This window comes from Schistocerca nitens, chromosome 6 (genome assembly GCF_023898315.1).
Source record: "Schistocerca nitens isolate TAMUIC-IGC-003100 chromosome 6, iqSchNite1.1, whole genome shotgun sequence".
Taxonomy (NCBI): domain Eukaryota; kingdom Metazoa; phylum Arthropoda; class Insecta; order Orthoptera; family Acrididae; genus Schistocerca; species Schistocerca nitens.
Window position 1 is genome coordinate 336,095,621 of NC_064619.1, and position 27,767 is coordinate 336,123,387.

The following is a 27,767-nucleotide window of genomic DNA, read 5'->3' on the forward strand; positions in this document are numbered from 1 at the left end:
TGCGGTCTTTGTGGATGTGCTACCATTCCTGATGATTGTTCCTATGCATCTTAGTCGAGCGTCTACCTTACGTCTCATTAGTTTTATTCTGTGGTTCCACTTTAAATCGCTCAGTCTGCATACTGTTAGATAGTTTATGCGTGTGACAGCTTTCAGCGATTGTTCTGCAGTCTTGTAATGGCTCTTTCTGCCTATTTACGCACAACATCTTAAATCGTAAACTTATAGTTGGTGAATGACGCAACCAGTCACAAATACTTTTTAAATGCTTTGTTTTAGTGTCATAACCGGGTTCGGGTTACCATGCTAATACTTTTCGTTACATAGGTGTTTTGATGAATGCCATGTCGTCTTCTCCACAGTGCACAAGAATATTCGAATGTTTAGTGCCACTTTATAGAGAGAGAGAGAGAGAGAGAGAGAGAGAGAGAGAGAGCAAAATAGTTGTGTTCACTTACATTCGTTCCAGGAGATAGCGATATAATTTGTTGTGACCCATGTTGTTTTCTAGCTCCACCACAGGCATTGTAAATAAGTTGCTGTAGTACACTTCATAACATTCTTAAAATGCCCGTTGAGCATCGCACATGCGTTCTACACTTGGCGTTTTTCTTTACAATGTGAAGATTATCATGAAGCAAAGATAAAAAGATGTTGTTGTTGTGGTCTTCAGTCCAGAGACGGGTTTAATGCAGCTCTCCATGCTACTCTATCCTGCGCAAGCTTCTTCATCTCCCAGTACCTACTGCAACCTACATTCTCCTGAATCTGTTTAGTGTATTCATCTCTTGGTCTCCCTCTTCGATTTTTACCCTCCACGCTGCCCTCCAATACTAAATTGGTGATCCCTTGATGCCTCAGAATATGTCCTACCAACCGATCCCTTCTTCTAGTCAAGTTGTGCCACAAATTTCTCTTCTCTCCAATTCTGTTCAATACCTCCTCATTAGTTATGTGATCTACCCATCTAACCTTCAGCATTCTTCTGTAGCATCACATTTCGAAAGCTTCTATTCTCTTTTTGTCTGAACTATTTGTCGTCCGCGTTTCACTTCCATACATGGTTACACTCCATACAAATATTTCATAAACGACTTCCTGACACTTAAATCTATACTCGATATTAACAAATTTCTCTTCTTCAGAAACGCTTTCCTTGCCATTGCCAGTCTACATTTTATATCCTCTCTTCTTCGACCATCATTAGTTATTTTGCTCCCCAATTAGCAAAATTCCTTTACTACTTTAAGTGTCTCATTTCCTCATCAAATTCGCTCAGCATCACCCGACTTAGTTCGACTACATACCATTATCCTCGTTTTGCTTTTGTTGATGTTCATCTTATATCCTCCTTTCAAGACACTGTCCATTCCGTTCAGCTGGTCTTCCAGGTCCTTTGCTGACTCTGACAGAATTACAATGTCATCGGCGGATCTCAAAGTTTTTATTTCTTCTCCATAGATTTTAATTCCTACTCCACATTTTTCTTTTGTTTCCTTTACTGCTTGCTCAATATACAGATTGAAAAACATCAGGGATAGGCTACAACCCTGTCTCACTCCCTTCCCAACCACTGCTTCCCTTTCATGTCCCTCGACTCTTATAACTGCCGTCTGGTTTCTGTACAAATTGTAAATAGCCTTTCGCTCCCTGTATTTTATCCCTGCCAGCTTCAGCATTTGAAACAGAGTATTCCAGTCAACAGTGTCAAAAGCTTTATCTAAGTCTACAAATGCTAGAAACGTAGGTTTGCCTTTCCTTAATCTATTTCCTAAGATAAGTCGTACGGTCAATATTGCCTCACGTATTCAAACATTTCTACGGAATCGAAACTGATCTTCCCCGAGGTCGGCTTCTACCACTTTTTCCAATCGTCTGTAAAGAATTCGTGTTAGTATTTTGCAGCTGTGGCTTTTTAAACTGATAGTTCGGTATTCTTTTTGCAGTCATGGCATTTCGCCGGTCTCATACATCTTGCTCACTAGATGGTAGAGTTTTGTCAGAGCTGCCTCTCCCAAGGCTATCAGTAGTTCTAATGGAATGCTGTCTACTCCCGGGTTCTTGTTTCGACTTAGGTCTTTCAGTGCTCTGTCAAACTCTTCACGCAGTATCATATCTCCCATTTCATCTTCATCTACATCCTTTTTCATTTCCATAATACTGTCCTCAAGACATCGCGCTTGTATGGACCCTCTATATGCGCCCACCCTTCTGCTTTTCCTTCTTTGCTTTGAACTGGGTTTCCATCTGAGCTCTTGATATTCATGCAAGTGGTTCTCTTTTGTCCAAAGGTCTCTTTAATTTTCCTGTAGGCAGGATCTATCTTACCCCTAGTGATATGCACCTCTCCATCCTTACATTTGTGCTCTAGCCATCCCTGCTTAGCTATTTTCACTTCCTGTTGATCTCATTTTTGAGACGTTTGTATTCCTTTTGCCTGCTTCATTTACTGCATTTTTGTATTTTCTCCTTTCATCAATTAAATTCAGTATCTCTTCTGTTACCCAAGGATTTCTATTAGCCCTCGTCTTTTTACCTACTTCATCCTCTGCTGCCTTCACTGTTTCATCTCTCAAAGCTACCCATTCTTCTTCTACTGAATTTCTTCCACCCATTCTTGTCAACCGTTCCCTAATGCTCTCCCTGAAATTCTCTACAACCTCTGATACTGTCAGTTTATCCAGGTCCCATCTTCTCAAATTCACCCCTTTTTGCAGTTTCTTTAGTTTTAATCTACAGTCCATAACCAACAGATAGTGGTCAGAGTCCACATCTGCCCCTGGAAATGTCTTACAATTTAAAACCTGGTTCCTACATCTCTGTCTGGCCATTATATATTGTATTTGAAACCTGTCAGTATCTCCAGGCTTCTTCCATGTATGCAACCTTCTTTTATGATTCTTGAACCAAGTGTTAGCTATCATTTAGTTATGCTCTGTGCAAAATTCTACCAGGCGGCTTCCTCTTTCATTCCTTAATCCCATTCCATATTCACCTACTACGTTTCCTTCTCTTTCTTTTCCTACTATCGAATTCCAGTCACCCATGACTATTAAATTTTCGTCTCCCTTCACTATCTGAATAATTTTTTTTTTTTTATCTCATCATACTTTTCATCAATCTCTTCATCATCTGCGAAGCTAGTCGGCATATAAACTTGGACTACTGTGGTAGGAGTGGGTTTCGTATCTACCTTGGCCACAATAATCCGTTCACTATGCTGTTTATAGTAGCTTACCCGCATTCCTATTTTTATTTTCATTATTAAACCTACTCCTGCATTACCGCTATTTGATTTTGTATTTATAATCTTGTATTCACCTGACCAGAAGTCTTGTTCCATCTGCCACCGAACTTCACTAATTCCCACTATATCTAACTTTAACTTATCCATTTCCATTTTTTAATTTTCTAACCTACCTGCTCGATTAAGGGGTCTGACATTCCACGCTCCGACCCGTAGAACGCCAGTTTTCTTTCTCCTGATAACAACGTCCTCCTGCGTAGTCCCCGCCCGGAGACCCGAATGGGGGACTATTTTACCTCCGGAATATTTTACCCAAGAGGACGCCATCATCATTTAACCATACAGTGAAGGTGTATGACCTCGGGAAAAATTACGGCTGTAGTTTCCCCTTGCTTTCAGCCGTTCGCAGACCAGCACAGCAAGGCCGTTATGGTTAATGTTACAAGGCCAGATCAGCCAATCATCCAGACTGCTGCCCCTGCAACTACTCAAAAGGCTGCTGCCCCTCTTCAGGAACCACACGTTTGTCTGGCCTCTCAACAGATACCCTCCCGTTGTGGTTGCACCTACGGTACGGCTATCTGTATCGTTGAGGCACGCAAGCCTCCCCACCAACGGCAAGGTCCATGGTTCATGGGGGTGGGGATATAAAGATACCATTCATTAAATATTGACCAAGGATGTGAACAGAGCAAAGATGATGTGTGGGATGTGCAAAATGTAACACGTTAATAATAGAAAAATGTTTGTACCCCAAGTATAAACTCATTATTTAAAGACAGTAGGATTAACTGTTTGTAGTGGGACTTTTTTTAACTGTGAGTAAAATTATTGACGAAACTTACGAAATACTTCAAACCTAACCGACTGTGTATGATAAAGTATACATATATCTACAAAAAATTATATATATATACAGATTTTGGTTATCACTACAGTTCATAAGTTAATTGCAGGAAACACAAAAATTAAAAATTGAGCATTAAAAAAATTTCATGTGCAGCGTGGAGCAGACTACATGCTGCATGAAAACATCTATGTAACGAAAAGTACTAGCCATCTGAAGATGGGCATGGTAGCCCGACACCGGTTAACGCACTAAAATAAAACATTCAAAAATTATTTGTGGCTGGTTGCGTCATTCACCAACTACCGTTAACGCTTCGGAGTTCACAACATCCAACATGGATAAAATATCTTTTATTTATGTTGCGATCAACTGCAAATCCCTGCACCGAACGTCGGTCCTCTGCAGGTCCTACTGAATTTTACTACACAGGTAGTCTGATATTAAACACGCTCGTACTTTATTAGCTAGTATTGTGGAACTGTATAGAATGACATATGGAAGTCAAGGAACACAGCATTCAGGGAACACGGCAACAACCGGTATTTGCTGCTTCTGGGTCTCGTAGAGGAACCGAGCTAGCTGGGTTTCACACTCTCGTTGTTTTCGGAACCTATATTGATTGCTGCAGAGCAGTTTCTCAGTCTCCAGAAATTTCATTAACATGCTACAATTAAACTTTAGAGATATGGGCCTTTAGTTCTCTGCGCGACGACCCTTCTCAAAAACTGGAATGGACTGTGCTTTTTTTCTGAAATACTAGAAGTGCTTCGCTCCTCCGGTATCTACAGTACATTGCTGTTCTACATTCTATGTAGAATTTTACTGGTCTCCCGTCAGATTCAGTGACCTTGTCTCTGTTTGGCAATTTGAGTTGATTTTTCCATCCAGTGGTCAGTTATTTCCATATCTGTCCGTACGACTTTCGAATGACAATTTAAAGGGAGAACTTCACTATGATGTTCTTCAATGAAACAGTTTTGAAGAAAGGAATTTTATATTTCGGCTTTCACTTCTGTGATCCTCCATTTCGACGCTACTGTCGTCGTAGTGTCTGGTCAGACGACTTCGATCCGTTTGCTGATGTTTATATAATACCTAAACCTTCTAGGATTTTCTGTAAAGTCAGTAGACAGAATTTTAGTTTCGAATTATTTGAACGCTTCACGCATGGCTCGCTTTATTTTACGTTTGCGGTTTTTATCTTACGGGAGACTTTGACCACGTTTGAATTTGTAGTTAAGGTCGCTTTGCTTTCGGAGCAGCTTCGTAATAGGACCATCGAAGAAATCAAGAAATTCTGCATCCACCTGACTGCCTTAATCTAAACCTTTCAGTATGTGAGAAAAGTATGTGAGAATAGTGCTAGTTAGTTTTCACATGAATGATGTTTTCGGACTCCATGCTCCGTGGCATCGAGGAGGTATTCAAGGTACCTCGTCATGCTTGTATTCAGAATATGTTATAAGATGCTGACCTGTGCTTTTTTCCAAGAACTGGGCACGGTATTTTATTCGAGGGATATACAATAGATTATATTTAAAAGAGGGTCTAAGCCGCAAATTCAGTATAAAATCTGACAGGGGTTCCATCGGGCCCTGGAGCTTTGTTCAGTTTTAACGATTTCAGCTGTTTCTCAACATCATTAATTTCTACTTCATCCATCTTTTCAGTGGTACGTGGAATAAATTTGAGCAAATCTCCTGGGTTTTCCTCTGTAAAAGAAGATTTGAAAAAGGAGTTAAGCATTTCAGCATTTGTTTTGCTACCCTCAGCTTCAGTTACTGCCTCATTCGGTAGGAACTGGACACTAACTTTGGCGCCACTAACGACGTTTACATACAATCAGAATTTCTTTGAGTTCCGGAAAAGATCATTTGACAATATTCGGCTACGGTAGTCATTGAAGCCATCACGCGTAGCTCTCTTGACAGCCAAAGACGTTTCATTCAGAATTTCTCTTTCTATAGCCCTACGTTTTGTTTTACCTATTATGCACTAATCTCTGTTTCTTCAGAAGTTTCTTTATAGTGACTGTATACCATGGAGTTTTCCTTCCATTATGAACTGTTCTACTGGGCACATGTCTGTTCAGTGCATGGTCAACTATTCTTTTAAAATTGAATCATAGTTCCTCTACGTGCTCCTTGCCTGTGCTGAAATTTTCAAGTCCGTCATTGAGAAATGACACTACCAGTTTTTATCTAGTTTACTGAACAAATGAATCTTTTTACTTCTTTTAGTTGTCCTTCTATCTTGGTAATCATTGTTGCCACAACCGTGTCATGGTCACCGATACCAGTTTCGATGTGGACATCCTCAGAGAGGTCAGGTCTATTTGATTCCATTAGATCTAATACATTTCAATCATGACCGGGGTTCGTAACTATCTGTTCTAGGTAGTTTTCAGAGAAGGCATTAGGTAACGTTTCACAAGGTGTCTTATCACGTCCACCATTAAGAAAGCTGCAATTTTCCCATTAATTGTTGGATGCTTTAAACTTGCACCAATGATTACAGTATCATTAGGGAACTTAACTTGCAAGTGAACTGGTGTTTTCACTAAAGCTTTCGGTTATATCAAGAGATGAGTCTTGTCGACGGCAGAGGGATCCAATTATCATTTTATGTCCACCCCTGATACTGAGCGTTGTCTCACATGCAGGATTTCTGTTTCGGTGGATTTACGTTTCTTATCTACTGCAACAAATACGGCACTTCCGGTTCCAATTTGCCTAATCTTTCGGTATACACTTTAATTTCCCAAAAAGTCTCACTACTATCAGTTTCATGTTCCAACCAGCTTTCTGTACCAAGTATTGTGTGAGCTTAACAGCTTTTCATGGTAGCTTCACTCTCGGACTTTGCTGCGAATGGTTGGGGAGTTTACCATGAGGATTTTAATACTCTCGCTTGTTGGAGGCACTACTTTCGCTTTTATACTGATACTTCTGGGCTTCCTACAGCTATCGTTATCTGGATTCGGTGAATGGCCGCCTAATATAAAAAAAGACCGTTGTGTGGACCCCACGAAAATCTGAAATCGGCACTCATTTGAATAAGCACGGTTTTCCAGCCAGGGAGAGGAGCTGCAGGCGAAGTCGTGCTGCAAAGGCATTCGCGTCGGTCGTCTGCTGCCATGGCACATTAATGCCAGATTTCACCTCACTGTCCCAGCGACTACGTCCGTCGTATGTCCTATATTTATTTCTGCGTTATCTCACGCAGTCTTACTTGTCTATTAGCACTGATAATTCTACGTAAACACCGCTGCTCTCTGTCATTACGTGAAGATCATAGGCCATTGTGTTGTTCATTCTGAGAGATAATGAATGAAATTTGGTATTCTCGGCACACTCTTGACGTGAGTCTCCGAATATTGACCTCCCTAACGATTTCCGAAATGGACTGTCCCATGCGTCTTGCTCCAACTACCATTTATCGTCCAGAGTCCGTTAATTCCCCTCGTGCGGCGATAATCGCGTCGCATAACTTTTCACATGAATCACCTGAGTACAAATGACAGCTCCGCCAATGCGCTGCCCTTTTATGCCCTGTGTGCGCGATACTAAAGCCGTCTGATCTCACGACTTTTGTCACCTCAGTGCATTATGCAACGCGGACCCATCTAGAATTTGTAATATTGACAAATGCTACACAAAACAGAACCTCATATCTCACAACAACAAAAGCAGTTGAAAATGCCGAAACTGCATTCCTTCGAGTAATTCTACAACCGCTCATTAGAGTGAAACATCATGCGTTCCGAAATACACCACCCTCCAGGTACAACGCTCTCCTCTGCTGTACATTAGCAACGTCTCATATGGGGCAGGTTAGAACAGGTATCGAAAATTGATGCAGAAAAATTAAACAACTGCAATAATTGCTCGCCGAAATTAAAACTAGTTTACGGTACAAGCAACGGAGCAATGTTCATACCTGGGGATGACAGAAGCTTTGTGTGAATGATGGAGTGTTCCCTCTATCCTTCTGCGCCACTCACACGGGTGTAACGCACCAAAAGTAAATGTAATACAGTTTCTGCAGCATGAAGGTACGTGGCGTAGGCATCCAAGCCAGTGACACAACGAGCTGGTGCGGTGGTAAGACACTGGACTCGTACGCGGGACGGCCGTGCTTCAGATCCCCATCCGGCCACCCAAATAAGGGCTTTCCGTTCAAGTGGTTCAAATGGCTCTGAGCAGTATGGGGCTTAACATCTGAGGTCATCAGTCCCCTAGAACTTAGAACTATTAAAACCTAACCAACCTAAGGACAGTACACACATCCATGCCCGAGGCAGGATTCAAACCTGCGACCGTAGCGGTCGCGCGGTTCCAGACTGAAGAGCCTAGAACCACTCGGCCACACAGGCCGGCGGGCTTTCCGTCGTTTCTCTGATTCTCGTAAGGGAAATGCTGGAATCTTATGCTGGCACTGACAGTCGTGCTTTGACCAAGTTTTTATTATTAACATATTGTGCGGCCAACATTTTACTTATATACAGTTCCTGCACTACACATAAGTCTGTTTTGCACTTGGAAAAGACTTTGTCATGGCCAACAGTGTTGTTAGGTACTGGTTTTTTTAGTAAATATGTTCCGAGTAACAGTTGGTAATACTGAAAAATGGGTGGACAAAAATATGAAAACACCAAAACATCGCATTACCATGCCTAATGTGGTGTAGGATCCCCCTAGGTATTCAAAATAGCTTTCAGGCGTATACTAATGATAACTACACGTCCTATATGGTTTTCAAAGGATTCTTATACCATTATTCCTGCAAAATATTTGGATGTTCAGGTAACGATAAGGAGGTGCATAACGACCAAGCACCCTTCTTCCCAAAGTAGACCGCAAAGGCTAGCTAATATTGAGATCAGGTGACTGTATTGTCCAGGGGAAATGCAACAATCCATCCTCTTGGTCACAAAAACAGTCCTGGACGGTGGCGCTGTCTGAACGAGGGCCCAGTCGTCTTGGAACATCACCATTGGGGAACAAACAGTGCACCATAGGATGCACTCTAGCCAGCCCATGTGGCCGAACGGTTCTAGGCGCTTCAGTCTGGAACCACGCGACCGCTACGGTCGCAGGTTCGAATCCTGCCTCGGGTATGGATGTTTGTGATGTCCTTAGGTTAGTTAGGTTTAAGTAGTTCTAAGTTCTAGGGGACTGATGACCTCAGATGTCAAGTCCCATAGTGTTCAGAGTGATTTGAACCATTTTTTGCGTTACTTTATCCTAACGTGAATCCCACACATTTGAGCAGAATTCAAAATATCACTGATTTCTCAAACATGCTATTCCTAAACGAACTGCAGTTTTTTCAGTATTCCATCAATTAATAATTTAGCCACATAAATTACTACCTATGGCTATCTTATTATCATATTATGTAGTTTGTATTGTGACACAGCATTTCGAAACAAAGTTGCTGTGTATATTGATAACTAGTCGTGAATAAGCACTTGTAGAACTGTCAAGTCTAATCGCCCCACCGTAGAACCACCGAGAACTTGTAGTTCATTTTAACGTCTAGGATAGGAGTCAGATTACTTCATCAGTTTTCGATCACAATATGTTAACAAATAGTCTTCGAACTTCATCTTGAAACTGTTTAGACTGTATAAGTGTATCCTTTGAAAGTTTCCTCGCATTATGTATTTAGGATAGGCGTGTATAAAACATATTTAGAGATAAACGCGTTTGTTTGTAGCATTTCTATTACGATGTTGAGAGCACATTGGAGAAATAAAATTTTTGATTTCGTTATTGTAGCACAGTACAGAATTTTCATTTTCTGTCATTAAAAAATTTAATATAAGAGTGTCGCATTTAATTTTTAACTGAAATGTTATTTACTCCTTAGGTGAATAGCCGATTACAAATTTGTCTTGTTCCCAGCAGGAGGAAATAAATCACTGACGATCAAGCAGTTGGCAGCACAGGCGTGGGTGTTCTTCCTCGCTGGGTTCGAAACTTCCTCAACCACCGTAAGCTTCTGTCTGTACGAGCTTTCTAAACATCCACATATCCAGAAGCGGCTGCAAGACGAAATTGATGCCGTACTGAAGAAGTCCAACGGCGAAGTGACATATGAAGACATTACGTCGAACATGCCATATTTGGAGAAGGTGATAGACGGTGAGTTTCAAGGTTTTAGACCTTTTGATAATTTATTAAACTGAAGGCGAAGACAACAACCGTCCACAGTGAAACAGATCTAGTAATTACCAAGTAAAATACTTCTTACTGGTGGTTAACTTGCTTCGTATGCATTTACAAAGGTATTATCACTTCATCGTAAATAAAATGTGATTTATTTTTTAAACTCTATTTGCCAACGTAGTTTTACATGTCCAATGAGCTATGCGTAATAGTCTCAGCTGGTTCCTCCATAGCCATGGATAGAGGTACTCATACAATTACATTTGTTGGTGACTTCAATATCTGCTTGCGAAAATACGGGTCTACTATGAATTACTTATTCATTTTCGAGGTTCTATATTTTCCAAAGTATTACTTGTACAAATATGACTGATGCATGAATAGAACCGCAAACTCAACTATTTTGCATCGTGCCCGCCAGTTGGCGTTACGGGTGCAGTGCCTTGACAAAATGGCGACAAAGCAACAAAAGACTTTTTGTGTGTTGGAACATGCTGGATGTTTATTTGTTATAACCGTGCAGCGCGCATTCAGAAGGAATTATGGAAAAGAAGCGCCATGCAAACAGAGTACTGAGCGTTGGATCTACAATTTAGGGACATTAACAGAAAAGTAGCGCCAGGTGCAATTGTTGAGAGGATGAAGGACGATTTCGTGCGCAGTCCAAAAAAATCAACGGTCCGCTCAAGCCTCGACCTTGGAACACCGCAGCAAACTGTGTGGAAGATTCCTAAAATTTCAATTTCCAACAAGGTGAGGCAGCCGCTCACTGGAGGATCGATCTTCATCGCTACCGAAACGACGGATTTTCGTATCGCTGGAATAGGTGTAGTAGTGAAGATAACGTGGCTCTGTTCCTTTGGACTCCCAGATCGCCTGACCTAACCTCTGACGACTTTTGCCTTTGGGAGTACATTATGGACGGTGTTTGCGTATACCCACTGCCAAGAACAGAAATCGCGTAGGTGCCGCTGTAATGACCACTGACAGGATTTTGCTACCTAAGGTATGGCAGGAAATTGGTTACCGCTTGAACGTGTGTCGTGTGACCAGAAAGGTTCTAATAGAATATTTGTAGAGTCCAAAACGCAAACTTGGTGACTTTACAGTTCTATTCATGTTTCAGTAACATTTGTACACTTAATACTTTGAAAAATATCGAGCTTTTAAAACTAATGAATCATTTATAGTTATCCTGCCTAAAGTCGGTGGTAGGCATGAATCATCGTCCGAAATTGTGCCAAATGCTTTCTCCGTAAGTTACTTTGACCAATTAGTTCACGTAGTTCAGAATCCACATCAAGTGTAAATAGTTGCGTTAGCATACTTGACTTTTTAGCGACGAACGGTCCTGAACAAATAGTGCATCATGACGGATAGAGAAAGTAGTGATCACACGGCTGTTGTACCGAGACTTCAAAACCGTAACAGCTAAACCCACCGAAAATAAAAGCAAAATACATCTGTTTAAAAAAGCAGATAAAAATTTTCTTGGCGCCTTACCTAAGAGGCCGTCCATTTCTTCCAAACTGACTATACAAATGTCGACTAGATGTAGCTTGAATTCAAACAAATAGTGTTTACGGTAGTTGAAAGTTTTGCGTAAAATAAATTAATAAGAGACAGAAAAGTTCTCCTCATGATAAATAAAACAGATCAGGACACTATTGGAGAAGTGACGGAAAAAGGATGCCAGATTTAATGGAATTCAATATTTCGAAACACGGACTTCAATGCGAGATACTTTTAATACATTTCAAAATGAAACTCTGTCTTGAAATACGGCAGAAAAACCGAAGAGAGCTTGATCTTATGTAACGTATAAGAGCTGCAAGACACAATCAATACTTTCACTGCACGATAACAGTTGTAATGTTAACTATGATAGCCCCACTAAAGTGGAGCTGCTAAAGCTTTCCCGGAATCCTTTCACCAAAGAAATATTCGAATCAAAACAACTGCAAACGTGAGTAAACAATGGAAAATCCAGGGTGACTGTGGTCATGAATGTGTGAGATGCGTTTGCGTGAATGTGTGTATGTGTGTGTGTATTCTGTTTATTTCCGACGAAGGCCTTATTGGCCGAAAGCTCACTTTCTGAAAGACTTTTTGTTGTGCCTGTCTGCAACCGAGCATCTGCGCTATATGGTGAGTAGCAACTGTCCTTTCATCATATGGTCGCAAACATGAGCAACAGAATAGATACCCTCGGAGCAGCGAAGCATCTTAAATCAGTTAATAAAGGCAATGTCTCCGCTCCAGACTGTATACCGATTAGATTCCTTTCGGAGTATGATGAAGAAATTCATCCACTGTTAGCAATCATACACTCCTGGAAATGGAAAAAAGAACACATTGACACCGGTGTGTCAGACCCACCATACTTGCTCCGGACACTGCGAGAGGGCTGTACAAGCAATGATCACACGCACGGCACAGCGGACACACCAGGAACCGCGGTGTTGGCCGTCGAATGGCGCTAGCTGCGCAGCATTTGTGCACCGCTGCCGTCAGTGTCAGCCAGTTTGCCGTGGCATACGGAGCTCCATCGCAGTCTTTAACACTGGTAGCATGCCGCGACAGCGTGGACGTGAACCGTATGTGCAGTTGACGGACTTTGAGCGAGGGCGTATAGTGGGCATGCGGGAGGCCGGGTGGACGTACCGCCGAATTGCTCAACACGTGGGGCGTGAGGTCTCCACAGTACATCGATGTTGTCGCCAGTTGTCGGCGGAAGGTGCACGTGCCCGTCGACCTGGGACCGGACCGCAGCGACGCACGGATGCACGCCAAGACCGTAGGATCCTACGCAGTGCCGTAGGGGACCGCACCGCCACTTCCCAGCAAATTAGGGACACTGTTGCTCCTGGGGTATCGGCGAGGACCATTCGCAACCGTCTCCATGAAGCTGGGCTACGGTCCCGCACACCGTTATGCCGTCTTCCGCTCACGCCCCAACATCGTGCAGCCCGCCTCCAGTGGTGTCGCGACAGGCGTGAATGGAGTGACGAATGGAGACGTGTCGTCTTCAGCGATGAGAGTCGCTTCTGCCTTGGTGCCAATGATGGTCGTATGCGTGTTTGGCGCCGTGCAGGTGAGCGCCACAATCAGGACTGCATACGACCGAGGCACACAGGGCCAACACCCGGCATCATGGTGTGGGGAGCGATCTCCTACACTGGCCGTACACCACTGGTGATCGTCGAGGGGACACTGAATAGTGCACGGTACATCGAAACCGTCATCGAACCCATCGTTCTACCATTCCTAGACCGGCAAGGGAACTTGCTGTTCCAACAGGACAATGCACGTCCGCATGTATCCCGTGCCACCCAACGTGCTCTAGAAGGTGTAAGTCAACTACCCTGGCCAGCAAGATCTCCGGATCTGTCCCCCATTGAGCATGTTTGGGACTGGATGAAGCGTCGTCTCACGCGGTCTGCACGTCCAGCACGAACGCTGGTCCAACTGAGGCGCCAGGTGGAAATGGCATGGCAAGCCGTTCCACAGGACTACATCCAGCATCTCTACGATCGTCTCCATGGGAGAATAGCAGCCTGCATTGCTTCGAAAGGTGGATATACACTGTACTAGTGCCGACATTGTGCATGCTCTGTTGCCTGTGTCTATGTGCCTGTGGTTCTGTCAGTGTGATCATGTGATGTATCTGACCCCAGGAATGTGTCAATAAAGTTTCCCCTTCCTGGGACAATGAATTCACGGTGTTCTTATTTCAATTTCCAGGAGTGTATATAACGGTGCGCTCAACGAAAGATCGGTATCTAACGACTGGAAAGTTGCAGGGGTCACAACAGTAGACAAGAAAGGAAACAGAAGTAATCCGCTGAATTATAGACCTATATTAACGATATCAACTTGCAATATGATATTGGAATATATATTGTGTTATAAAACTACGAAATACCTCGAAGAAAACGACACCGTTCCTCACAAGCGGCTTCTAATCAAATTACGTGCATGTACAATTGTGTGACTGGACTCATGATTTCCTATCACTTCGTAATAACTGACGAGAAGTCATTTAGTGAAAGAGATGAGACCTCTGGGATTCGCCAAGGAAATGTTACATAATCTCAAATGGCTGGTTCAAATGGCTCTGAGCACTATGGGACTTAACAGCTGTGGTCATCAGTCCCCTAGAACTTAGAACTAGTTAAACCTAACTAACCTAAGGACATCACACACATCCATGCCCGAGGCAGGATTCGAACCCGCGACCGTAGCAGTCGCGCGGTTCCGGACTGGGCGCCTAGAACCGCTAGACCACCGCGGTCGGCACATAATCTCATGTTCTTTATATAAACTCCAGTATCCAGCAGATAATCTGAACAGCCCTCTTAGGGTCTTTACAGGTTACGCTCTCTTAGATTGTTTGCAGATGATGCTGTCTAGTAAAGCTTCACAAGTCAAAACTAATTCCAAAATGATTTACAAAAAGGTATGTGTATTGTGCGAATAGTGGCAACTGACCATAACTAATAAAAAGTGTGAAGACCTCCGCATGAAAACTGGAGACATTCCGTTACATGTCAGTCACACGACAAATAACACAAATTTAAAGATCATGCATTCAACTCCATACCTAAATTACGAACAACTTAGAATGTAACCACCATATAGAAAATGTTGTGAGAAAGGCGAACCAAAGACTGTATTTTATCGGCGGAAGACATAGAAGATAAAACACATTTACTGAAGATAGTACCTGGATTACGCTTGTCCTTTCTCTTAGTGCTTCGCGGAATAGGATCCTCTGCCATATAACTGACGGAGAACATAGCAGAAGTTAAAAGAAGGGCATCTCGTTTCGTAAAATCGCTGAGTAGGAGCGTGTGCGTAACGGGTGTGATAGGCGAGTTATGGTGGCAGTCATTGCAATAATGACATTTTTCGTTGCGGCGAGGCCTTTTCACAAAATTTCAATTAGCAGTTTTCTCCTCCGAATGCCAGAATATTTTGTTTACACCCCCTACATTGAGAGAAATAGCCATGGGAGTAAACTAAATCAGAGCTCGTACGGAAAGATATAGATTTTAGTTTTTCTCACGTGCTATTCGAGAGTGTAACATTCGAGAAATAACCTAAAAGTTGTTGTATGAACCCTGAGCCAAGCGTGAATTGCAGTCTGTAACAAGTTGTCAGATTCGTGGCTTAGTTCTGCTTGCATTTTCCTGTTCTTCTGTTTTTTCATTTTCTACAGGTGTTATTCCGTAAGGCGTTTTCGGAAGTAGAGCAGTAGCCTCTTTGATCCCAAATGTTTTCCATATTGCACGTTCTGTTCTGGACAGGCTTAAATACCTCATAGTGTGAAATAACTACGACAGCCGCTGTGCAAGCCTCGTACTCTCTTCATACAAATACATAACCTAAACAGAAAAGTCGAAATGAGCCCCCTAAAAAGCATTAGGACCTATAACAATCTTCTGAACTGTGTTTCAATTAGGAATCTTCCAACTATTTTGCAACGTGCATCGGCAATCCACCGAAAAAATTTCGGAGGTTCAGGAGGGATACTTTTTTAATACACTCCTGGAAATGGAAAAAAGAACACATTGACACCGGTGTGTCAGACCCATCATACTTGCTCCGGACACTGCGAGAGGGCTGTACAAGCAATGATCACACGCACGGCACAGCGGACACACCAGGAACCGCGGTGTTGGCCGTCGAATGGCGCTAGCTGCACAGCATTTGTGCACCGCCGCCGTCAGTGTCAGCCAGTTTGCCGTGGCATACGGAGCTCCATCGCAGTCTTTAACACTGGTAGCATGCCGCGACAGCGTGGACGTGAACCGTATGTGCAGTTGACGGACTTTGAGCGAGGGCGTATATTGGGCGTGCGAGAGGCCGGGTGGACGTACCGCCGAATTGCTCAACACGTGGGGCGTGAGGTCTCCACAGTACATCGATGTTGTCGCCAGTGGTCGGCGGAAGGTGCACGTGTCCGTCGACCTGGGACCGGACCGCAGCGACGCACGGATGCACGCCAAGACCGTAGGATCCTACGCAGTGCCGTACGGGACCGCACCGCCACTTCCCAGCAAATTAGGGACACTGTTGCTCCTGGGGTATCGGCGAGGACCATTCGCAACCGTCTCCATGAAGCTGGGCTACGGTCCCGCACACCGTTATGCCGTCTTCCGCTCACGCCCCAACATCGTGCAGCCCGCCTCCAGTGGTGTAGCGACAGGCGTGAATGGAGTGACGAATGGAGACGTGTCGTCTTCAGCGATGAGAGTCGCTTCTGCCTTGGTGCCAATATTGGTCGTATGCGTGTTTGGCGCCGTGCAGGTGAGCGCCACAATCAGGACTGCATACGACCGAGGCACACAGGGCCAACACCCGGCATCATGGTGTGGGGAGCGATCTCCTACACAGGCCGTACACCACTGGTGATCGTCGAGGGGACACTGAATAGTGCACGGTACATCGAAACCGTCATCGAACCCATCGTTCTACCATTCCTAGACCGGCAAGGGAACTTGCTGTTCCAACAGGACAATGCACGTCCGCATGTATCCCGTGCCACCCAACGTGCTCTAGAAGGTGTAAGTCAACTACCCTGGCCAGCAAGATCTCCGGATCTGTCCCCCATTGAGCATGTTTGGGACTGGATGAAGCGACGTCTCACGCGGTCTGCACGTCCAGCACGAACGCTGGTCCAACTGAGGCGCCAGGTGGAAATGGCATGGCAAGCCGTTCCACAGGACTACATCCAGCATCTCTACGATCGTCTCCATGGGAGAATAGCAGCCTGCATTGCTGCGAAAGGTGGATATACACTGTACTAGTGCCGACATTGTGCATGCTCTGTTGCCTGTGTCTATGTGCCTGTGGTTCTGTCAGTGTGATCATGTGATGTATCTGACCCCAGGAATGTGTCAATAAAGTTTCCCCTTCCTGGGACAATGAATTCACGGTGTTCTTATTTCAATTTCCAGGAGTGTATTTTGGTATACAGAGCCCGTGTTCTTGGGTAGCTCATTAGAATAATTGGTTTTCACTTGATATGTTACCACCATATATCATTGTACTGCACTGAAAACATCTGCGCAGCAGTGAAATTCTCGACAGTATGCACTATATTTCGTTTTTGCAAAAAAAAACAAAAAAAAAAAAAAAAAAAAAAAAACAGAAGGCAGTTTCCGACGGTACTTGCTATTGAGAACTGTAGCGTACATTTCACTCTTCGCCCTCAAACTTGCATCCAGTTTTCCTCGGTTCTGTTTCGGATTTGTTTTCCCGACAGTATTAGTTGTACGTCACCAGTTATACACAGGTTTACCGATCAAGAGTTGGCCGATATGCCGCTGGGGTACCGATTCGCTATAAGCAGGGAAAGAGTGCCCGAAGAACCCAACGCCGAACTGTTCCTGCAGAGGTGGCAACTACATCACAGTGCTTCTGCATCTGCTTGGAGCTTCTTGCATTACTCTGTGTTTTGTGTTGTACGTTTTGGTGATTGCATATCGCAGGATATTCCCAGATACAAAGGCAACTGTGAATAATTAATCAAGTAACTCATAATTACTTTCTAATGAACCACTGAAGAGCAGGGGTCCTTCGTACCAAAATACATCTCCAATCAACCATCGAGATTTTTTCGGTGAAGATCGGGTTTCCCCTACATATTCGATAGTAGTGTCACCGATCATATTAGCGTGATACTGCTGAGACATAATCTCCAGAATATGGATTAACAGTGTTTTAAGACCACAATATACCAGCACGGGAAATGTCTGGAAGCACATAAACCGCTTGAGTACTACATAAAACGCCATATAGAATAATCACTGCAGTAAAAGAACTAACACTGAGAAAGAGAAAGGAGAGGATACAGCAGGTAGATGTATTAGTACTAGTCTGGTGTAAAACTGTAAATGGTAATCCTTAAGCAAATATATGAGGAAATTCAATTATTTATTATATGCAATAATCATTATTGTAATATCCTCACCAGCAGTCGATATTGATAGGGGCTCGGAGGCGACAGAGTAAGCGATAGACGGCACCACCAGAGACATGAGCGACAGGTCACGTGGGCCCAGCCAATAGCAGGCCGGTTTTGCATTGCACAGCATGCCACATGATATGTTACCAAAGTCGCCTAGCTGCTATTCGGCTACCAACCTTGCTCTATAAATTGACTTTCTGGACTTTTTTATTATGATTCTTTAGTGCTCCACACAGCACAAACTTGGCTTCATTTATTGATTATGCTTTTATTTAGGGAGCAGGCATGGAAATGGTTGTGGTGGAACTTTATGAGATTAAATAAATAGAAAGCACTCTACCCTTATTCTTTTTCCAAAGAAGTAACACCCAAGTACAAGTATACCTTTTGTAATAAGTTCAACAGTATCAGGCTATGAAGCGTTCCAAATTTGCCTCATACTGAAGTGCATTTATTAAAGAGATAAAAAATTTTACATTGATGTGACAAGTGCTATAGCAGAGAGTGAGATAAAGTAGAGTACTTTTAGTTTAGTGGCTTAATATGTGTGCTTTTTTCCAGAAACTCTTCGTGTATATCCACCGGTTGCCGCTCTGAACCGCGAGGTGGTGCAGGATTACAAACTGCCAGGTTATGACTGTGTTCTGGAGAAAGGAACTAAGGTCGTCATTCCAGTGTTGGGCCTTCATCATGATCCCAAGTATTTCCGAAATCCTGACCAGTTCGACCCAGAGCACTTCTCTGACGAGCAGAAGGCATCCAGACACCCCTTCTGCTATCTGCCCTTCGGTGAGGGTCCACGTATCTGCATTGGTGAGTCGCTTCCCGATTATTATTTATTACTGGCAGGTTACCCATGCTCCTCAGTTCCTTCTTTATACCATTCTCCCTATTTCGTTCACACTTTCATTCAAACCCTCGACCATCGAGTCATTTATACCGGTATCTGTACGTATGTGAAGACCAGTAGATCACTGATTCCTCAAAACATCGTCTTTGGAGGAAGGAAAGTGTATTAGAGTCGTCTCCCTGCCATCCCCCTACCAACCACGGCCTCCTTTCCCCTCGCACACACGGATAACATGCTGTAAAAACGACTTAAGATTGAAAATTTTTCTAATTTTACCGCGATGATCTTTAAACCGAGGAACTCTAGAGTAAACAAACGCTTGTCCACTCGTACTAGAACGTGGGTTATCGTAATCTCAAGGAAGGAGCTATCTGTGATGCAAAATATCTTTCTTTTAACACCTCCCTTAGGAGTCTGTGCATTTCTTTGACGCTCTCGCTATAGGTAAGCAAATCCGATACGGACAGCTTATTTAGTCCTTAAATTTCCGTCTCTCCCATGATATTACTTATAAAGGTGCCAGATTCACAAAAAATTCTCCAAAATTTGTCAAAAGATAGTTTTGTAGGTGAGTCAATAAAAGTCTAATATTTTAGTTTATAGGAGTGACGCTTGGAAAATTCCTGTTGCCACTCAGGGACTGATTTCAGTTGTGCAATGTATTAGGGTTCCTACGCGCTCCATTCACAAATGTATCGAGCGAAGAATGATTACTTGGGAGGTTTCCGACAAATCTGTGTGGCCTTTGCGTTCCTCGCCACACTGAATGTATGTTGTCTTTTCTGTTTGCATCACTTTATTATACTCGTCGGCTGTAACTTATTTCGCTGAATGATAACTAATCTTTTCGTCTGAAATACGTGTGATTCGCTTATTTGCGGAATTCCATATCATTTCTTTGTGCAAAGAGTGACAACATATTACATATAGCGTCGAGAGTGCCCATCCTGGGGCAAGTGGAGGAGCCCCCCACCCCCAGTTACACCCCCCCCCCCTTTCAGCTTTCAGAAAAAGGAAGAAAAATAAATTTAGTCGGGTGTTTTTCTTTCAAGAAAATGATTTAAAATATGTTTTGTATGCCAGTAGCCTTCGTTACATGCATACTTCACTTTTTATACAGGGAGTAATGGGTAGTCTAAAAATGGAGATACTTCTGTTGGGGACTGAACAACATTTCATGAGTTATTGCAGACTAATAGTTGTAGCCATTAGTATGTTTTTAGGCTGCTCAGTAGATGTGGCAAGAGCAATCAATCCATTAATGTTTATTTTCTCCCAGGCAACAGCTCAGGTATTGAAGTGTGGATTTAAGCAATCATTCTTACCGCGCTCATACGCGGATGTATCACGCGGACACTTTAAAATATGGTACAATTAGAAGCAGCTCCTTACATGCAATTCACATCGTTTTTAAAACATGGCAGTCGGTGCAGAAAGGCAGATACTCGTTGCTGGGTACAAGACCGGTTAACTGATTAACTTTTAAGTTAAATTTAAGGAAACGTTAATGGACTATTTTAACTTCTGTTAACTACTTTTGAGTCTGTTAATTGTTAATTAGGTTCCAGCCTTTAAGACAAAAATGACGCAACGCCGCCCGCGGAAGTCATGTTCTGATAAGCACAGGCCATGTAAGTGTACGTCTGCGACTGGGTGCGCGTAGTTGATGTAAACAGTCGAGTGTGAGCGAGAAATGTTGGACGTTTAATTTGTCTGTTTACTTCAAACTGCTTGTCGTTAGTGCATTAACTGTGGAAGTTAAATCATGGCTGGAAATGTATGACAACAATCGAGTGGAAGTAGTATGAAAACGAATGGAAAAAGTCATAGAAAAGGCTTTGAGGCATGAACCCACCGAAAGTTTAAATGACAGAGATACTTTAAGTGGCGGTGGCGGAAGCAGCAATAACTAAGAGGAAGATTTTTTTTTTTTTTACGACAGTGATTCAACTAAAAGAGAAGCCTCGTAGTAACACATCAGCAAAAAGTAAAGCCCAGACTTTACTCGAATTGTGGCTGGTCCTGAAATCAAAAGACTCATCCAACGGTGCCGAGTTTCTTGGGGAGTAGGTTGTAGTAGATTTATTTATTAAATGTTATATCACTATACCCTCGAGTGCTGCAGTCGAACGAGTTTTTTCTGTGGGCAAAAACATTTTATCTCCTTAACGAGCCTCGCTCTCGGATGAAAATATGTTGGTGTTCATGTAGCGAAATATGTACTTTCTGTCATAAACTATCTGATTCTTCTGTATTTTATTCTCAGGTTATGTAATTTCAATAACTAAATAATTTTAAATCTGAATGATTGTAGCGATTAAACTGTTTTTTATTTATCCTCGATGTCCCGCCTAAACTTACACAACTAACATATTTTTAAGACACAAAGGAATTACAGATGTTGGCTTTGAGTTGGCATTGATTTAAATCAATGGGTAAGGTTGAAAGTTTACTAAAATACCAGGTCGCTACACTCATACTGTATTTTAAACTTTACTGTTATTTTAACATTTTTATGAAAGAAGTGAATATTTTGCAACAAAAAAGCAGAAAGAACTAAAAATGTACACCTCACAAGAGTTTACGCTGATAATGTTACAAAAAGCAAACTGTAAGGTATAGGTTGGTTTATGGATCCGACACTAATATTTATCTGAAAAATCAAACAGTAAATTTCTATTCTTCTTGCTGAACAAGTCAAACACTTTGTTCTTGAAACCAAAGAAGACACAAGCTTGACAGACGGTCCTCGCCAGTAGTACTTCTCAGTCACGTTCTCACTCTACGCAGTATGCTGGAGGAATGCTCTACGGTGCAAGATGTTGGGAGGCATGGTTTGGTAGAATACAAACTCATTACTGCTTGATAAAATATAGCATCAGTAAGTATATCGTGGAGCTTTTTTTTTCATACACTCCTTATTTGTCCAGACGTCATACTATAATCTGGTTTCCCGTTGCAAGTTGTCAACTTCTGAAAACTTTTTATGTTTCTCATAAAATCTCCTTTCTTCCCCTTTTTCATTAAATGTTAGTGAATAATTCCACCTCTGAAAGGTACGTCTTTATTTTTTTCAAATCTTGCGATATGTTACCTGACTATACACAGTGTGTAAACTAGAACTTTGAAATAGTCTTCGGGCGATGAGCACTGGATATTCACATTCCTCCTGTGGGTCTTGCTTCCCGTCAGTCTTGGAGTTTTTATTTCTATGTCAAGTTCCTTGCAATCTTCTTTTATTGCTTTAACGTTTGGGAATTCGTCATTGCTTCCTCTCTAGTTTTGAAAATGGGCAGTTCAGTGTTGACACATGCGTAGTGTGATTGGAAATACGTATCATTAGACAGCAATTTGTTCACTGTTAGTTGTAGATATGAAGGAATCGAGACAGATGGAATATGTGAATACGCTGTTTCAAAAATCGTCGTAAATGTTGCTATATGTGTCCCACTGTGAGACAAGACGGTCAATGCTATCATAGAAATATGTTTGCAGTTGCCTACTATAACGATACAACCTTCCCCAAAAGTCTAATGAAATGTTTGATACCACCTTTTTTTATATGCATCCGGATAATTATCGGACAATTTAGTGCTTCCTAAGGCCTTGTATGAGTGTCTTTATATATATCATTCTGTCCAATTTGCTAAAACACTTGATATTCATTGTGAAATCTATATAAGGTTCTGGAGAAAGTATGATGATTGTCAGGGGATTGTTGTCCTTAACAAAATTATGTACAGGTTCCAAATCAAAACCTAGTTGAGAAGTTGAAAAACAGATATTTAATAACAACTGCAAAAAGACTGTGGAAATGTTGGCATAAGTGACTGGCGCCTCTAGTTACCATAATTAGAATTGAATAACGAGTAAACACAGAAAACATTTTCATCTTGAGAAACAGCTTAAAAGTTATTACCAGGTGATGTATTTTCATTTGTTATCTGTTTTTATGTCCTCTTCTGTAATTAATACCCTTTGTAATTACATTTCTAATAAACTCTCCAATTGCTTACATCACAAAATTTTCCGATTTTTGGATTTTGAGGCCTTATTTGTAACTTTCACGTATGTAATCGGATAAAGCATGAGTTCTGCACTACCATTGAATGTTAGTAACCAGATCCAAACTGCAATGAATTACGTAACTAAAATAATACAAGAGACATTATTGTAATTAAAGTTCAGATCGATTTCATATTTAAAACTAGTGGTAATACTAAAAAAATTACATCAAATAATATTGTATTTTTTACCTTATACAGCTGTAACATCAGTTTCTTTACGTTTTGTAAATTTTAATTGTAAAATTTAAATTCTACAAATTTAATAATGGATTATTTTGTAATTTATTGTTAAAATTCTATATAAAGCAAAGAAGCGATGCTGCCAGTGAGTCAGTTTTGAAGTTAGTTTTGGAAGTCAAAGAGATCAGTGAAGTACGTCGGTCATTGTTTTATTAACGTGACGAGTATGCAACTCAGTTGTCAATAAATTTTGTGAAGTTGGAAACTTATTTTCATACATCAAGTGAACTCCAGGCCAAGTTAAGTTAATTTAAGTAACGTTCAAGAATATAGCGTCGTTACACTACGGAACCATAATTGTACCCACGCGTTCACCTCTCGTCCGAAGCAAATCACCGGTCACGAACGTCATTCTTCGGGGCTCCAAAACCACAGAAATCGCTTGGGAATGGATCGGGACTGTATGTAAGTATGTAAGGGCTTTCCAGTGAATCTTCTGCAGCGTCGTCGAAACGACCTTGGTAACATGTAAACAACCAACAGGATGATGTCGTCCGTCAACATTCCTCGACATCTCGACTTGATATCCACGTCTTCACTTGGACACTGTAAAAACTGAAGTCCAAACGCCCAGTGATGTTGACGAACGGTCTCACTCTGTTGTATATGGCATTCCCCGACCACATGTTGCCAAGGTTGTATCGATTACAGCGCTGACGTTTCGCTAGGAAGCCCTTACACATCTTCCATACAGAGCCGATATCTATCAATGTGATTTCCGTATTTTTGGAGCCCTGAAGAAGCACATTCGTGGCCGTCGATTTGCTTCAAACGAAGAGAATCACGCCTGTGTACAATCATGATTTCATAGGTAAACGAAAACATTTTTCAATGAAGGCATTGACCGTCTTGTCTCACAGCGAGTTAACTGTATTAACAGTTGCGGTGGTTACTTTTGAAATAGTAAACAGGGTACTTACTTTTTTTCTCTCTGTCATGTTTTCATTGGACTTGCCCCTTACACAGCTTTGTCTACGCGGTCCTTACGGAAGCGATACGTATTGGACTGCAGTATATTCCTAGGTTCTATGCTTACAACCGGTTCTTAAAACTTTACAAGAAGGCTTCCGTAGGATAACTGGCGTCTAGCTCCAAACGTAAGTTTAGGTTTATCATCTTTGCGTGGCAGGCCTGTGACTACTCACACTAGCCTCGTTTGTATATGTTCAATGTCCCCCTGATGGGACTATTTGGTACGGGTCCCACATACTTCAGCAATATTCTAGAACTGCCCGCTGAAGTATTTTGTAAGCAATTTCCTTTGTAGTGTGACAGCATTTCTCCCCCTCCTGTTAACGAACCGAAGTCTGCCGCTTACTTCACCTGCGTCTGCGTGGCCACAGGAGTTTTCTAAGTTTCACTCGTATAAACAAAAAAAATTGAAGACGAACTTTCATCTGCAAATTGTCAGTACTTTCTCAAGACATTATATCCATACGTATTAAAAAACAACTGTTTGAACCCTGATACATGACCTCGCAGTACGCTAAAACTAATTGTGTTCAATCTCCTAGGAAGTATGAAATTTAATGGTCTGAACATGTTATGTTATTTTGTTTACTAGGCCACGACGCGACAGTGATTCCGAGGCTTCAAGAAATATTTCTGCCTATTCACCATTTAAGGATCTTGTGAATGAACATGATTATTAACAAGGAACTGTTATTAGAACAGGAATAAGTTCTTTCTCATATTCAATTTAGAATCTAACGTCCAGATAGCCCTTTGAGAATTATACGGTGCATTTTTTCCTCATCGCTCGCCAACAGGAGCTTGTGCACCATCTCTCCTGACTTCATAGTGGACACGACGGTAAAGTTTAATCTTCTTTGACTCTACTGAAGCGTTAAGGCACCTCAAGTCCAATGGTCTTTCCAGTATATATCGATTTCAGTTATTTTCCCAGCTTTGGGCTCACATATTACTATTTATGTAAATTTCGCATCCATATTATGTTGAAATTAAAAACTGTATTGTGATCTTCAGTGAAACAGTTTTGGATGCTATAATTTTGTTCTTCAGTTGTGTACACATTATGGCCATAAGGTCCGTAGTTGCTTTACATTTCTTAAGTTGCAAAGACGGATTTCAAATACCTTTAACAATTTAGTATTTCAGCGTTCATTCTATGGCGTTTCGGTTTATGCCGTCATGAACAACGAGCATCTGGTCAAAAAAAAATTTATATATTGACTGATTTTACGATGGACCAAAACAAATTCCTCAAAACTGCATTCCGCTTTCCTTCCGTATGATGACAGGCAAAGTACTGTGTTTCTTTTCTTTGCGTAATATTTTTCATTCTCAGATTGTGTAAGTGGACAGGTTTTTTTGTTCAGTCTTCTCTTTTTGCCTGTTACTGCGCGTTTATAATTTATGCGTCTTGTTTGTTGCTGCATCATTCCCAACATCTATCTTCTGTTGGCTCACTGTTATTTTTAAACATTATCTGAGCGTAGCCATATTCGCTCGTTTATTCGTCCTAGTCCATGTCATTATCTTCACCATATTCAGCAATGAATGGCCAGTTATTTAAAATTTTAGTTGTTGCTAGATACAACTCTCGCAGTGATATTTGGCGTCTCAAGGTTTCATAAGTATTAGTCTTATTGATTACTTTTTTGTCCTTGTAATTTTACGCGTTCTTTTCTCTACACATGCTTTTTGTTTCTTATAGCACTATGGCTTGATGAATTCACTTCTGTTTATCCTGCATGGGAAGTGCAGTTTCGTTAACACTGTGAAGTACGACAGTTTTAGTTGCAGAAAATATTTCGATTAAATGACGCTATTTCGAAAGGAGAATTTTCTCGTTATTCGACCACCTCTTTTTTACTTACTGTTTCGGGATTTGTACCTAATTAGAACGCTTATAGCTATTTCTTTATGTCTTATGGGGCCGCATGTGCTGGTTCATATTGTGGAGTTGCACGTGCTTCCTGTTTAATCTGGTTTGGCGATTAACTGGATATGGAAATCCTTCAATTGCTGGTAAAAGCATAATTTGTGAGGTTCGTACGTTAAAATCGATGAACGCCATTAGATTTTCACCATAACTGATTCCGATTTATTTGTTCTGAAGTTTTATCAGTGTTCTGAAATTGGACACAACACTTGACATTCAGATACGTAATTTTTTAGTGTCCCCATGGCCCGCATCTCGTGGTCGTGCGGTAGCGTTCTCGCTTCCCATGCCCGGGTTCCCGGGTTCGATTCCCGGCGGGGTCAGGGATTTTCTCTGCCTCGTGATGGCTGGGTGTTGTGTGCTGTCCTTAGGTTAGTTAGGTTTAAGTAGTTCTAAGTTCTAGGGGACTTATGACCACAGCAGTTGAGTCCCATAGTGCTCAGAGTCATTTGAACCATTCATTTTTGAGTGTCCCCATGTTTCGTCCTTCTGATTGTCGTTGATTGCAGCTGGCTAAAGTAGACTGATAGTAGAAATATTTTTAAAAGAACATGAGAAGAAATGTGAAATACATTTGTCGTAGCATCCCACTAATCGAAGGAGACACTTGTGTAGCATTACTTTGAGGAAAAGGGGAGCTAGTTTTGAGATTCACAAATTACATGAATTGAAGCTACGCTTATTTTATTGCAGGCATGCGTTTCGGATTGGTGCAAGTGAAGCTGGCGATGGTACACCTGCTGTCGAAGTTTAGCTTCCTGCCAGCTGGTGACAAGCCATCCAAGCTCCGGATGGCCCCGAACAACCTCCTGCTGACGCCGGAGGGCGGGATAGAGCTGCGTGTCGAGCGGCGACAGGTGCCGGCCAGCTGAAGCTCCAGCGACTGCGGGCGACAGGATGACATTTCACGCTGAAGCGAACATGCTGGACAGAACCGTTGTTCACATTCGTTTGTTTATTCGTTTCACCACGTGGACACGTCGACAGTTATTATCTAAACGACACTGATGTAACGAAACTGGCTCTGGTGAGATTAAACTACCTAATTTTGATTGTGAGTGTGCTTAAACAGTAATAACCCGAAACGTAATGAAGCGACATTTAATGACTTGAGAGGAGGAAAAACTACGTTTTCATACCAGAGTTACTGTAAAAGTCACGTTCGCATTTCGTAAACAAAACCCCTCTTGTTGTTGTGGTCTTCACTCCTGAGACTGGTTTGATGCAGGTCTCCATGCTACTCTATCCTGTGCAAGCTGCTTCATCTCCCAGTAACTAATGGAGCCTACATCCTCCTGAATCTGCTTAGTGTATTCATTTCTTGGTCTCCCTCTACGATTTTTACCCTCCACGCTGCCCTCCAATACTAAATTGGTGATCCCTTGATGCCTTAGAACATGTCCTACCAACCGATCCCTTCTCCTAGTCAAGTTGTGCCACAAACTCCTCTTCTCCCCAAT

The 27,767-nt window shown here is 42.1% G+C and overlaps 1 protein-coding gene across 2 annotated transcripts in view; it reads left to right on the plus strand.

Moving 5' to 3' along the window:
- LOC126262317 (cytochrome P450 6k1-like) overlaps positions 1-27,359 on the plus strand; it is a 68,990-nt gene extending 41,631 nt beyond the window's left edge. The window contains exons 3-5 of one of the 2 annotated variants that reach the window (XM_049958869.1): positions 10,007-10,246; positions 18,807-19,058; positions 27,001-27,359. In XM_049958869.1, coding sequence (XP_049814826.1) covers positions 10,007-10,246; positions 18,807-19,058; positions 27,001-27,179 — 671 coding nt within the window. In that variant the 3' untranslated portion in view covers positions 27,180-27,359. The remainder of the gene's footprint in view (positions 1-10,006; positions 10,247-18,806; positions 19,059-27,000) is intronic. The other variant, XM_049958870.1, reaches the window with a different exon arrangement.
- The last annotated feature ends 408 nt before the right edge of the window (positions 27,360-27,767 follow it).